Raw genomic sequence first — 15,024 nt, 5'->3', positions numbered from 1 at the left:
ATATTAGGAAAAAATTCTTCATGGAAAAGGTTGTCAGGTGTTGGAACAGGCTGCCCAGGGAAGCAGTGGAGTCACCATCCCTGCAGGTGTTTAAAAGGCATTTAGACAAGGTTCTTAGGGATGTGGTTTAGTGCTAGAGTTAGGTTAGGTTATGGCTGGACCTGATCCTGAGGGTCTTTTCCAACTGAAATGATTCTATGATTCTATGAAAATACGACCATTTCTGGACCAGTTCCCTTGCTCCTGTCCTGCTGTGATGCCTGCAGGATAACGTTCAACAGCAGGCTCATGTTTGTGGTCTCCATGCATCATGCTTGGTGGCTGTGACTCTAGCATGGATTGGGCAGAGCTTGACCTCTTGGTGCTGTGGGCACAGCTCTCTTATTCCCATGCAGGTTCAGAGCAGCACGGAATGATGGTCCTCGAGAGTCAGCCCATCCCATTCCCTGGTCACCCCTTCAGCATCCTGGCAGCCCTACAGCCTCCATGGCAGATTTTTTCCTGCCCTCTCACTGCAAATATTCGCCTGACATGCCAGCATGTTGTAGACAGAGCTGTTAAGGATAAAAAGCCAGACTCAGACACATTTTTTTCTGTCTTGTTTTTGTTTTTTAAACCATTCGCCATTTCCAGGCATAAATTCTTGAAATGAAATGTGATCACTTCTTGCCAAGGGGCAAAGCAGGAGCAACTAATGGTATCAGAAATGTCCCAAGTCAGCAGAGCTGATGTCAATTTGATGAGAAGTGTGTTAACACATTTTGTTTATGGCCTTCTGAGACCATGCATAGAGACCCAGCAATTTAGCCGTACTTTTAATAAGGCAGGCAAAGATCCGGCTCAGCCCTGGAAATTGCACTCCAGTGTCTCCACCAAGTGGAGAAGGGAAGCTGTAGGAGGAAGGTGTCCCAGTGCCAGCACTGCAGGCCAAGTGCTGTGGGTCACCATGGGGCTATGTCAGGGTGACACAGAGCCAGGGCAGGGAAATGGCATCGGGTCTTGGAGCTGAGACACAGATGGGGAGTCATGAAGATGCCACAGAGGCTGGGGGGGGAGCAGGGTGGGAGGATCCCAAGAGCTGGAGGTAGTTATGGAGCTCACAGTCACAGGCAGGCAGGGTTTTGAGGAGCAAAGGGAGGCAAGATCCAGGGGAGACACAGAGGCAAGACCCTGCAGCACCTGAGGACCAGGGTTTGTGGTGGAGGCAACAAGATGATGAACTGGAAGCCAAGAGGGACTGCAGCACAGGCTGGACCCATGCTGATGGGACACAGCCCCACAGCCTTTGCTGGATGGGGGTCAGGACAGGGCTGGAAGCGCAGCGTGGTCCTAGGTGCATGGGAGACACTTGGTACGGGGCACAGCCACCCCTTTCCACCCTGACATCTCTTTGATCCTTCTTCCTTTCCATTGTTTCAATAAGGCATATCCAAGACCTCAGTCAAGAGCTGAGCATTAGGAAGTCAGAGTATCCGGTTCATTCAGAGGTCTCTCTGCAGTTTTTCTGGTCCCTGACCAACACGGGAGGTCAGGCTGGCTGGGCAGATGGATCTTTTCAGATGCAAAGCAAATTTGCTCCAAAAGTTTCTCAAAGCAGAGCGGTTACATATTCATCAATGGCCTGGATGAGGGAATAGAGTGCACTGTCAGCAAGTTTGCTGATGACACCAAGCTGGGAGGAGTGGCTGACACTCCAGAGGCTGTGCTGCCATCCAGAGACCTGGACAGGCTGGAGAGTTGGGCAGGGAAAAATTTAATGAAATATAACAAGGGAAAGTGTAGAGTTTTGCATCTGGGCAGGAACAACCCCAGGATCCTGTATAAGTTGGGGAATGACCTATTAGAGAGCAGTGTAGGGGAAAGGGCCCTGGGGGTCCTGGTGGACAGCAGGATGACCATGAGCCAGCACTGGGCTTTTTTGTCCAGGGAGGCCAGTGATACCTGGGGTGGGTTAGAAAGGGGTTGGTCAGTAGGTTGAGAGAGGTTCTCCTGCCCCTCTACTCTGCCCTGGTGAGACCACACCTGGAATATTGTGTCCAGTTCTGGGCCCCTCAGTTCCAGAAGGACAGGGAACTGCTGGAGAGAGTCCAGCGCAGCCACCAAGATGCTGAAGGGAGTGGAGCATCTCCTGTGTGAGGAAAGGCTGAGGGAGCTGGGGCTCTGGAGCTTGGAGGAGACTGAGGGGTGACCTCATTAATGTTTATAAACATGTAAAGGGTGAGTGTCAGGAGGATGGAGCCAGGCTCTTCTCGGTGACAACCAACAGTAGGACAAGGGGTAATGGGTTCAAACTGGAACACAGGAGGTTCCACTTAAATATGAGAAGAAACTTCTTAATGGTGAGGGTGCCAGAGCCTGGACCAGGCTGCCCAGGGAGGTTGTGGAGTCTCCTTCTCTGCAGACATTCAAACCCGCCTGGACACCTTCCTGAGTAAGCTCATCTGGGTGTTCCTGCTCTGGCAGGGGATTGCACTGGATGAGCTTTTGACGCACCTTGCAGTTCCCAATACTTCGTGATTCTGCGTGAGCCAGGAGGGCGGGGCGGGTGACGTCATCTTTCCGCGCCCACCCTCTTCCGTCGCGGCGGGGCCGGCGGCGTTTCCTCGGCGCTGCGATGTCCTTGTCGCTGGCCAAGCTCGGCCCGGCCGCGGCCGCCGCCGCTCGGGGCCGCCTGGGAAGCGCTGTCGTGCCGGCGGTGAGCGGGGCCGGGGAAGGGGGAGATCCCTGCGCTCCAGCTGCCGCTGCTCTGGCTGCGCAGCGCGGCCAGGCGGGCTCACCTTGGGGTGCCCGGGCCGCTCCGGCCTCCCCCGGAGCTGGCGGCGGGGGTGGCTGTGCCGGTGGCGCCCGCTCTCCGCTCCTTGGGAGCGCAGCTGGGCCCCCTAGCCGGCCTCTCCTCGCTCACAGCGACCTTGTGGTGCTCGGAGAGGCCGTGTCCCTGGGGAGCGCTGGGACGGGCACGGGGAGGCTGGGCTGGGCTGCTCCTTACAAGGGACCGTCCAGGGGTAATGAGTTCAAACTGGAACACAGGAGGTTACACTTAAATTTGAGAAGAAACCTCTCAGTGAGGGTAACAGACACTGGACCAGGCTGCCCAGGGGGGTTGTGAAGTCCTCTCTGCAGACATTCAAACCCGCCTGGACACCTTCCTGTGTAACCTCATCTGGGTGTTCCTGCTCTGGCAGGGGGACTGGAGTGGATGAGCTTTTGAGGTCCCTTCCAATCCCTGACGTTCTGTGATTCAGTGGGCGAGTGCAGGGGCTGCGGAGAGGCGAGGTTTAAAGTAGAGGTGCGAGTAAATACCTGAGACCAAAGTATGATGATGCAGTGATCTTCAGCACATGAATGTCACATTTGGTGGTGGAAGAAGAATAATAAATAAAAATAAAACTTCGTGTGTATAAGTGAGGTCATTGCATTGCTCAAAATAAGGCCTGTTCAGTTTTTACCAGCGTCTCTGGGCAGCTTTGCTGAGTAGGGTTCAGTAAGGTGTTGCCTTCAGCTTTACAGGCCAGGTGGATGTTTCTTTCCACCTTTGTCCACAAACTGTCTTGTGCAGAAATGAAGCTGTAACTCTCCTGAGAGACCAGGAGAGGGTTTAATGTTCGTATCTATACAACAACAACCAAACAAAAGCGTGCTGTAATGTCTTTCTTGGGAAGACAGGGCACATCATGCGTCTGTGCCCTCTAGGAAGTCTGGGACATTTCAGTCATTGTGTGGGCTCAGAGCAGAGTTCTGGCAGAGCAGTCCTGTTCTGATACTGAAAATAATTCATGGCTTCTGGCTTCTCAGCCTAAATGCTGATTCAGTTGCTGAGCTGCACTGACAGTGCTAACTGTACTGTATGAAAATTATTAGATGTGCGACTGTATATTCTCCTGCATGTGCAGAAGTTCTGAAAAAGCTGCATGTTGATCATGCCTAGTTTGGCTAAGAAAACTAAAATATGCTGCTTTTGTTGTTGTGTTTTCTTTCAGGCAAGAATTCATATCAGCTCCAAGCAGAATTTGCAATATGGTTGGCTGGCTTACATGTTGGGAGACAGAGCTACAAAAAGGTTCACTGAATACAGCAAAATCTTTACAGTGGAGGGAAACTTATCTTCTGGGAAGGGGAAGCTTGCAAAACAAATAGCAGAAAAACTAGGTACATATTTCCCTATTTCTACAATAGTTACTAGAATTTGACAGTACAATTGTGATTATTTTATAAAGATAGTTCACCAAACCAGCAATTCTTGACCAGCAAATTATTAGCCATGCTGCAGCTAATGTGCAGGTCTTATGGATACAGGGAGATTAAATTGTTGGTGAGGTTTGAAATGGTGATGGGATGCTTGTCAGATTTGTGGGATACTTGTGTAAGTATGATTTGTTGTGAATGAAATTTCACTTCTAATGAAGTCAGTTTGCTCACTGAGCCCCCAGCTCTGGTAGAGTCACTGAGCACCTTGAGGGGCAGGATTTTCTGCATGGCTGTACGCAGCACATCAAGGTGATTCGAGGGTTGGTGGCAAAAATATTCTGCTTAGAACAAAAGCTCATAGCTTACTGTGTAGGTAAAAGGTGGCAATACTTCAAATTAGATTTTGTCTACCCTCTGTGATGCGATTGACTAAAGGATTTCATATGCTGTTTTCAAGTGTTATTTAATGTAGAGCTATGTGGTTAAATGAGCTGAATAGATGTTTACTGTAATCAAACAAAACTTGCTATTATGACTGGTGTTCTGTTACGTGTTTTTTTTTTTTTTTTGTTAGGAATGAAATACTTCCCAGAAGCAGACATCCATTACCTAGATAGAATCACAGGAGATGGAACATTGCTGCCTGAGAAATTTAATGGCTTCTGTAACCTAGAGAGATTCTACAATGATCCAAAATGCTCTGACGGACACTCTTACCGAATGCAAGCTTGGCTGTTTGGTAACCGTGTTTTACAGTATGCTGATGCGTTGGAGCATCTGCTGGCCACAGGTTAGATTCCACAGTGAATAAATTCCATTTATAGATAAACTTATGAGTCTAAGTTTTAAGTAAGCTGTTCTGAAGTGCTTTGCTAGTATCTGCATTTTTAAATGAAAGGTTGTTATGTTGTTAAGCTTTTTAGCTTTTCCCCCTCAGTGTGTACAAGTGGATAGTCCATTTAGAAAAATACCCTGCATATTTTGTGAGAAATATATATATATATGTGGTATATAATATCTGCTCAAGGAAATATGCACCAGTTACCAATTTCGTTAGTTTTAATGTGGCAATCCTTGATTATTATTTTCAGAAAGACATTTGAAACATACTAAGCTGGGAGTGGTAGGAGCCTTCTTGAAACTCTCTTCACTCTTCCTGATGGTGTAGTTTGTTCAGTATTTTTGATTTAATGAAATACTGGTTTTGTGGTGGTATTGTCACAAGGCGAGTGTTTTCTAGTGATAAAAGATTTCCTCCACCAGCACTGATCTGCCTGTTGCTTGTGCTTTAATAAGTGTTTTCCAAAAAAGATGAAATATGTGAATGCCAGAAAGTAGCAGACACAAATGTAAATGTATTCTTTTAATACAGTGTTGCTTAGCTACTGTAGTGATAGGCATGGTAGGAGAATATATGGGTGAGACAAGTGTGTTCAGCATACATATCTAGTATGTTTGTGTAAGGCAAACTTGCTCTGTTGTTTTAAATAAAATTTCTAGAAAAGCGTTCAGAAAATTGACCGTAAGAGCAGTACTGTCTTTAATTTTACACATTGGTGCCAGCAGCCTCTTGGGGCCTTGCTAACCGGAACCTTCTTTCAATTGCAGGACAAGGTGTGGTGATGGAACGCTCTCCCTACAGTGACTTTGTATTTCTGGATGCAATGTTTAAACAAGGCTATATTCACAAGCGATGTAAGTTACTTGCATGCAAAAGGATGTTATTTTGTCATAATCTCAACCAGAAGTGTGGAAGGTTAGTTTCTAAAAAAAAAAAAAAAAAAAGCCTGCTGGGAAGATGGACTCCTTTAAATATTCAGAATTGTTCATAAGGTGCTTTGCACCTTACTATTCTATGCATCAAGGACCAACCTCAAGCCATGAGACCTGGAGTTTTAATTCAAGGCTTTGGTTCTGCTTGCGTGTTAAAGAACACGTATTCTGTGTGTTGCTTGTGTCCTGTCGGCTGGAGACTCCTGTAGTCCCCTGGAAGTGTGTGTGAGGTTGCTAATGGAGCCTTCAGGCAGCCCCTGATCTTGGACCATTGGGTGGGATGTAAATAATGGGTCAGCAGAGTTTGGCCTACTTGTCTTAAATGGCCACCCCTCTTTTGAATATCAAAGAATGCAGATGTTGCCCTTGCTGACAAGGGCAAGGAGGAAGGTCCAAGAAGCTACAGGCCAGTCAACCTCAGCTTGATCTGCAGGAAGCTGATGGAGCAAATCCTCCTGGGAGCTGTTTCCAAATATAGGGAGGATATGAAGGTGATGGAGAGGAGTTGTCATAGTTTTATGAAAAGGAAATCATACCTAAACACCTGATAGTCAGCTCCTCATGAAAGGCTAGCGCAGTGGATGAGCAGAGAACAATGGATATTGTTTAGCTTAACTTAAGCAAGGCTTTCCGTGCTGTCTCATAACCTCCTCATTGACAAACTGATGAAGTATGGATCAGATGTGTGGGTAGGAGATTAAAAAGTGGCAGAACTGCTGGGCTCAAAGGGTCATGATCCACAGTGCAAAGTCCAGCTAGAGGCCAATAACTAGTGGTGTATCCCAGGGGAGGATACTGGGGCCAAACCAGGTTTAAACTTTGTTTAAAACATGGATGACAGGACAGAGTGCAGCCTCAGCAGATTTGCAGGTGATGCAAAATTGGAAGGGGAATGGTTGACACACCATGTTTTTGGTGCTATTCAGAGAAACCTGGGCAGGCTGGAGAAATGGTTGGATGGTAACCTCATGAAGTTCAACAAAAGGGACTGCAAAGTCTCGCACCTGGGAAGGAATAATGGCAGGGATACACCAGGAGACAACTGTCTAGAGGGTTTTGTGCAGGAGGACCTGGGAGGTCCTGATGGACACCAAGCTGAACGTGAGCCAGCAATGTGCCCTTCTGGCAAAGGATGCCACCAGCATCCTGGGCGTTGCATGAAGGTTGTTGTCAGCAGGTCAAGGGAGGTGACAACTGAATTTGGAGTATTGTGCCCAGTTTTGGGCTACCAGTTGAGGAAAGATAAGAACTTACTGGAGTGAGTCTAGCAAAGTGCCATGAAGTCACTAAGAAATTAGAGCATCCAATGTATGAGAGGCTGATAGAGCTGGGATTTTTTTTGGCCTGGAGGAGAGGAGGCCCAGGAGGATGTGTACAAATACGTGGTGGTATTTATGTGTATAAATACCTGATGGGGAATAGTATTGGATGGAACCTCTCTTTTCTCAGTGGCACCTAGTGAGAGGACAAGAGGCAAAAGGGCAACATCTGAAATAAAAGAAGTTTCATTTTTAAGGAGAAAGAAGAAGAAAAAAACCCCCACAAAACAAACAAAACCAAAACAATCAACACCAACCCAAACATTTTCTGCTGTGAGGGCAGTAAAACCCTGGAGCAGATTGCCTGGGGAGGCTGTGGAATCTCTAACCTGGAGATACTTAGAACACTGTGGGACACAGTCCTGAGCTGCCTGCTCTAAGCAGTGTGGTTGAACCAGATGACCTGTGGTTGTTTCTTCCCACCTGAGTGATTCTGTGGCTTGGGGTTACTGGTACTGAGCTCCTAAACAGTGCAGTGTTACTGTGCTGATGCTTGTGAGCAGACGTGTGGAGTCTCCATCCCTTGGCTAGGAATGGGGCAGCGAGGTGACAGGAGACCAGCCGCAGCCAAAACACGCAAGCTTATAGCTGCACAAGAGTTTGGAAGTCTGGAGAAAATAGCTGTAAATCCCAGCCTGCAACTGACCCCTAAATAAATTACTGTTGGAATTCTTCTTTTTGCCTGTTCTCAGCAAATCTGGCATTTTGACTACTCTAGAGGTGAAGGTAATTGTTTCCCTGTCTGCCTCGTGTTTCTGCTGTCTTGTTTGATTTGACTTAAATTTAGGAGGTGGATGTTTGGTTTTTACGACCTGCTGTAAGTTGCAACTTCTGCTGAATGAATGTGAGGGCTGGTTATAATGAACTGTATCTTACTGCTCTCTGTTGGTGAGGCAAATGAGGCCCAGCAGCCCACAACTTATATTTAATATAAAATTCCAACAACAAGTAACAGATTGTACTGAAATCCTTTAACAAACATCTTGATTAGAGATACTGCTGCTTACTGTGGTGCCAAGCACAGTGAGCTTTTAATTTTTCATGACTGTTTGAATTTGAAAGCCTGACACTATCTTTCTAGCTACATTCATGAGCCTTGTTGAAGAAAGCTTGCACTTGAGCTAGGTTTAATGGAGTCTGTGCTATTCATGCCACTTAAATTTGAATAAATGTTTCCCCTGAACTTGTGTGGCTTCCTAATTACCAGATACTACCCCAAACATGCTTTAGGTTATTGATGTGGTAGAAGAACCCAGTTGCACAGACCCAACCAACTCCTCTTGCATACATTTTTCTGTATGGGAAGGTGAGGTTCACCAGTCCTGTCTTCCAAAGCAGAGTCTGGTTGTTATATCTCAGATTCTTATATCTCAGTGCATGTAGCTTCTTAGTTTGTGTTTTACTTTGTTTCTGAAAGGTTTTCTATTCTAAAATCTTCCTGAATCCTATTTGAGGAAATACCTACCTTAAACTTGCTGTATCAGTCAAGAAGAGGAGACTACAAATACACAGGTGGGGGGATGTGATTTATTTGCAAACAGAATGCAGTAAAAAACACTCAAGAAATTATTGCACATTGATTACCTGACAGGAACAGCATTAAAACTATAACCTGTTGCACCTGTCCTCATTTGCAATGTGTGTGTTCAGCTGGGCTGCCTTGAGCTCCACCCTGATTCATTTTGGTTTTTATACAGGTGTTGATCACTACAAGGAGATTAAAGAGATCAGCATTAGTGAGTTCCTGCCACCTCACTTGGTCATTTATATAGATGTACCTGTTCCAGAAGTGCAGAAGAGGATTCAAGAGAAAGGCGAGGTAACTTTATCTTTTGCCACTATTACTGCCTGTTAATGTGTGTATTTGTGCCCTTATGTGTGAGTACTGTGGGGTTTGCTGCAGAATTCTGCTTTTCAAAAGCCTCTCAGTCTCTTAAGTGTAAGAACTGTGTGTTGGTGATGATTGTGTGGGTATTCTGGTATGCTTGCCCTAAAAAAAAAAACCCAACTGAGCAAAAACAATTTAAAAAAAAAAAAAAAATCAAGTTTTTTGGACTGCATCAGTATGCTGTCAATTCGGTAATAAGGAGCTTTGTAAAAATCATCTGCCCTTAAAAACCAGCCTTTGTATTTATTGTTTCAGGAGTCATGTCCAGGTAACATGATTCTTGCAGTGCCATTTAAGATTACTTCTGCTTCCTGAGCGCCACAAGCCCCTGCTGGCTGTCCCCTTTTCCAGCTTACTGCTGTTTCAGACCTGTGCTGTTGTTAATGTGTGAGTGACTTGTGATCAACAAGTTCAGTTAACTTTCTGAACTTAAGAAAATGACTCATTGACGTTTATGTGTTAACACAGTGAAACTGCCAGTTTTAAACTTAAAACTAATTTTAAGTATTCCATGACACAAAAAATCCAGGGTGCTTTCTGGCTGGGACATTCTCACTTTTGGTCTCAAACCCCTTTAATGCTGGCACAGTTTCTCTCCAAGATGTCTCTTTTTAAGTCATGGCATTGGATGGAGACTACTGTTAAAAAGAAACAAAAATTAACTTAGTTCTGTACTATTGTCTTCAAATTACCTCTCCTTATATCAGCATATTTGATTACTGGGTTATTGAAATAGTCTTGGATCAGAAATGCTGTTGGGTACTTGTGTATAATGATTAATCTGAGTAAAACTTTTGTTTTGGGTTTTTTCTTCCCTATTCTGTGATATTTGGACATGTGCTTGTAACTGTTCTCAGATGCATTTTGAGAATTGATGTTTACCTTGTCCTTTGTTCAAAGACCAAGGGAAACTGTAAAGTGAAGCATTTAGCTGTGGAAAGCCTGAGAGGCTCAAAGGAAACTTTGATTTATTACTAAAATTTCTCAGATCTCTCGATGCTTGTCGATGCCTGCTTCTCCTGAAGCACGTGTGCGTATGTTAGCGTGCTGGGGTGAGCCAGTAGCGTTGTGTTCAGCAGTTTCCTGCTCATTTAAGAGGGAGGCTGATGATTGCCAAAGGGAGGTGACTTCAGAGCTGCAAATGGAAGGCTGCCCTTGCTGCTTGGTGACCTGCGTGGCCCAAGTTGCTTCGTCTGCTGGTTGAATAACTTTCCCCTTCTGGCCTCCAGCAGTTTAGACCATGACTCTATGTGCCTCTGTGCTTTAATGAACAAGATACTTTTGTGTAGGGAAACCATAGCTTTTTTGTTTTATCAATTTCAGTGACAAAATTAGAAGCTTCTTAATGTATCGTGGGAACCTGTGGGTTCTTTGCCCTTGTGAGCATAAAGGTCGGTGGCATTTTTGAGTCCTGGTAGAAATTGCTGATGTAACTTGTAACTTCCTTGGGGCAGTGACTCTACTGAACACTGGTTCTTGTTTGGGGATGGTATTTTTGGGAATTCTGCCTTCTCAACAAATGGAGTATTTTATTGGTATTCTGCACGCTGTTGTTGCAAAGTGCTGGAAAAAGAAAAGCCCTCCAGTGGGTCCAACGAGCAGAGACACAGATCCTGCCAACATAATGGGCATCCTAGATGAACATTTCAAGCAGGAAATGTCATTTTAATTTTAGGATTGAACCGAAGGAACACATGGTAGATTAGACAAATTCCTGGCATTTTGTAAATGTGGCATTAAAGTGAACTGTATGGAAGATGAACTGTTGAATAGCAAGTGTGATAGCTATGAAATTTTAAAGAAAGGTGTTTAGAGTTGGTGGTTGGAGTGGATGGTTGCCCATGCACTTACCTGAAACTGTGGAAACTGATGCACGCTTGCCCCTCTTGTTGAAAAGGAAGACTTGGACCATCTTCTCCTATTTTCTTGATGATTGTATATAACTTATTGAATGTGCAGGCAGCTAGGATTGTTCACTCCTTGGAAAGCTAATATTTTTGAGGCTGTTGATGTTCTCTTTGTTTATTTGAAGTTGGGGAAAATTAGGTGATTCCTGTAACAAACTGAAATAAATGAGAAGGGGGGTTTTTGTTTGTTTTTGTTTTGGTTTGGTGGGTTTTTTTGCTTTTTACAATCTTCTGATCAGCCTACTGTTTCTTCCTAGATTCACTAACATATAGGAAGAATCTTATTCATATGGCTGATCATTAAAACCATGGACATCATAGTACAGGGCAGAGCAGCAATTAATGCAGACTAACTTGTTGCTTAGGGTACTGTAGATATTTAATGCCACGTAAGAAATTCAGAACACTCTGAATGTCTTAATTCTTGAAACTTTCATTAATGTGTGTGTTCCCTTGGATGTTTGACTGCCAATACAAGAATGAGCTCTAGGCAGATGGTGTAGTAAGGGCCTTCTGCTTAGGCTGGAACTGCACTGATAGGAGAAGAAAGAAAACTCATAACACTGTTTTCTGTTTGGTTTTAGCCATATGAGAAAAAGGTGTCTGCTTCGTATCTGCAGAACATTGAGGATGCTTACAAGAAAACCTTCTTACCAGAGATCAGGTTAGCAAAACAAAATGTTTTGTCTGTTAAGTCATTAAGGATTCACAGAATTTTTTTAACTCAAATCTTTGTCAATATAAGCAAATAAAATCATGTTATGTGAAAAGCCTCCTTTTGCTATGTGGCACAATGTTGTCTCCTAATGATGGTGTGTTGCGTTCATGGTATGACAACTGTGTATACTTGTGTGTAGTTACCTCTGGCATTTGAGAAGCCTAATGCCAGTGTTAGAATATTGGAAGACTAGAAATTAAATATTTTTAGGTGTAAGCTTTATAAAGCAGTGTTTTTTGACTCTTAACAGATTCAGAGTGGGAAGTGTTGTATAATAGTAAATTGATTGGATTTCATTAACTGACCGACCTAATATGTTACAAAGCTAATGAGACCTGGTCTGCAGTATGTTTTTCTCATCCTGCTGTCTTGGGGCATTGCAACTTTGCTGTCATGGAGTCAGATAAACGGAAGCATAAACTTTTTTATAGTTACAAGAGCACTTCAGGAGCAAACCCAGGAATCTGCTCTGTTTGCTCTGCAGAAACAAGTTCTGTCTCCCTTTCTGGTAGTATTCTGTATGTGGTTGGTGTCAATATCCTTGCTTCTCTCTTAGCTTGTAACAGTGACTGGAGTACTTTCTTGAGTGAAGTCCAAAATGCCATAGCTATAGCTGTGTGTTTGCATAACCTGAGGAGAGTGTGATGCAATATAAGCTTTTCTCAGGCCTTTTTGGAGAGTTTTGAATTTTTCTCTCCTAAAAACTCCTTTTAGTTGTCTCATGAGGCATACACCTGGTAGCCTTCTGCATTTGGAAAGGATTTGATGGACTTGTTTGTGCTGGTAAACGAAGGCTGCACTACTACCTGCTCTTTTCTGGGCTCCCATTTCTCTAGCTGGGAAGCAAGAATGTGTGCACTGTAAACTGGAGATGAGACTACTCTAGTTTGTTAGCTGTCCCAGTTCTTACCAAAGAGCTCTATCAGAAGTCAAACTGTCCTAAAAATCTAGAAGTATGTATATGTAACCTGTCTTGGTCCCTTATAAACAAATAAAGAGCTTTCTGGAAGAGAAACTCTTAAAAGTCACAGAGCCAGGCCTGCTTCTCATCAAAATTATCTATAGTCATGCAAGTTCGGTGTGTGCATGAAGCTGATTGAGTTACATTTCAGTCAAAGTAGATGTTCAGGTATTCAGATCTTCCCTTTGCTTCCATGCTTCGTCTCCCAGGTTATATCAGTGTAATTGTGCTTTCAGCAACTGGACTGAATAACTTTGTATTGAGTTTGTCATTCAGACAGGGCAGAAGTTGTTGGTGTGATGTGTGGTCAGCTGCCTCCCAGCGTGTCCCTCACAGGTTAGCAGCGGCACATGGCTCTTGGAAGCAAAGAGGAGCTAAGGATGGAGAGGGAGGCTGGGAAGGCCTGGGACTGTCATCACCCTGGGGGCAGAACTGTATTGAATTTACTGGAGAGGAGAAAAATGCTGCTTGTTCTTTGGATCAGATAGAGTCCCAGAAATGTACTGTGGTGTTTAGTGAAGGCTAAATCCTAGACCTGGTCCTGCTGTGATTTCAACTCTTTCCCCTTTGTCTGTGCATGGTCAGTACGCTTGTTAAGCAAACACCCTCTGCTTGGCATCCTCATCAGTGATGGGCTTGTCAGATCAATCTTTGTGCTCAGATCTGAAGAAGGACATCTCTATCCCCTTGATGGGGAGGGGGGTTGCGAATGTGTGAAACTTCAGCCTTGTGCATCTCTGGACCTCACTGGTGACTTGTATGTTGGATAAATATGCACAAGCTTCAGTTGTCTTTAACTGCTTGTTTGCTGGATTGCAGAGAGATGCAGTGAAATAAATTAATGCCTGGCTGTCAGTCTCTAGGCAGACTGAGAAGCATTTGATTCCCTGACTCTTGAGGATCACCAAAATCTGGTTCAGACAGGATAAAGAGAGTTATTATAGGCTGCTGAACAGACTCCCGTGTACTGTCTGTGTTCAAACTTACGTTTTCTTGTTCTATTCCTTTTCTTGAAACACAGCAGGAAAAGAGTCTTGTTTCTTACTTAGCAAAATTCCTGTTATCTTGTTCCATTTAGTTGGAGCAATTTGATGCTGCTTAAAGTTGTGTGTTTTCTAGTGGGTATTTGGCTGTCTTAAAACTGGTGCTTGCTTTATAGTCTGACAAGTTCATGGCAGGTACTACCTTGTGATTTTGAACAGACAGCTTTTGGTTGTGTGTGGGTTTTTTTGTTTGTTTTGTTTTCTGGACCAAAGCCCCAAGATTGCTAATGTTCTCTTTCAAATCTGATACTGCTTCCACTGAGCAGCTGTTTTCTCTTAATGAAAGCCCTAATAATCTGCAGAGTATCAGGTGATTTGATCTTCATTGTTACGCAATTGCCGGTATAAGACCCCGGTGAAGACTGACCTCTCCTTTTAATTACCGACAGTTGATATTGAAGATTTGAACGTGGTGCTACACTGTCACAGCAGCTCCCTTTGAAAGGAGACCATTTATTTTATTTCTGGGACTGAAGAGTCATTCTGAAGCTTTCAGCTATGTTCTCCAGTTGAGAACAAACTCTTTAAGTAGTTCCCTTACTAGGAGCACCAGTTGAATGGCTGCCTGTAAGAGCTTGGGGGTTTGGAGGAATAAAATGTCTTTTATTTCTGGATTCTTTTTCCAAACCTGTTTTGACTGACCAGTGCTAACGCGGAGCAGGAAGTAGTTAAGACTGCTGCGGTTATAAGGTATTTTGATAATGTGACCTCTTAAGGCAACTTAGGTTGCCAACCTTAATCCTGCTTTAACTTGGAACTGGTTGTGCTAAATAAAATGTTTGCAAATCCTTCCCAGTGTTCTTCAGCATTGCTGTGTGTTTGTTATACTGTGTATTTTCTCTTAGGTTTTTGTTAGCTAAAGGAAAGATCTTCCAGGACAGCTGGATCAGGTTTGGGAACAACTCTTGCAGAGAGTGGCTGTGTGTGTGTAGTAATGAAACATGTTCATATAGGAACTCCTGTTGTGGCCCTGCTGTTATCTGTTTTAAATTACGGATGCTACTGCCTGTGTTGTATTGGTTCAGTTAACTGAACGAATGTATTCTTCTATTAAAAATTACCCACAGGTATTAATGTACTTGTAAAAAGGATGGTCTACTGAAGTTTTGGGTTAGACTGGTTGAAAATTTCACTTGCCTTCAAATAGATTGGGCAGTGGTAATTTGGGCAAGTATTTACATAAGTCAAATGGAAGAAAAATCATAGGTGGGATTGTGTTGTTTTGGATTT

General features: G+C 44.1%; 1 protein-coding gene across 1 annotated transcript in view; it reads left to right on the top strand.

Annotated features, from left to right (window-relative positions):
- Positions 1-2,556: 2,556 nt before the first annotated feature.
- The window catches only part of NDUFA10 (NADH:ubiquinone oxidoreductase subunit A10), a 41,078-nt gene continuing 28,610 nt past the window's right edge, over positions 2,557-15,024 (top strand). The window contains exons 1-6 of the mRNA XM_065841479.2: positions 2,557-2,695; positions 3,978-4,146; positions 4,760-4,975; positions 5,794-5,880; positions 8,975-9,096; positions 11,657-11,736. Of these exons, the coding sequence (XP_065697551.1) occupies positions 2,615-2,695; positions 3,978-4,146; positions 4,760-4,975; positions 5,794-5,880; positions 8,975-9,096; positions 11,657-11,736 (755 nt within the window). The 5' untranslated portion in view covers positions 2,557-2,614. The remainder of the gene's footprint in view (positions 2,696-3,977; positions 4,147-4,759; positions 4,976-5,793; positions 5,881-8,974; positions 9,097-11,656; positions 11,737-15,024) is intronic.

Source organism: Patagioenas fasciata, chromosome 7 (assembly GCF_037038585.1).
Source record: "Patagioenas fasciata isolate bPatFas1 chromosome 7, bPatFas1.hap1, whole genome shotgun sequence".
NCBI lineage: Eukaryota > Metazoa > Chordata > Aves > Columbiformes > Columbidae > Patagioenas > Patagioenas fasciata.
This window is presented reverse-complemented; position numbering and strand designations above follow the sequence as displayed.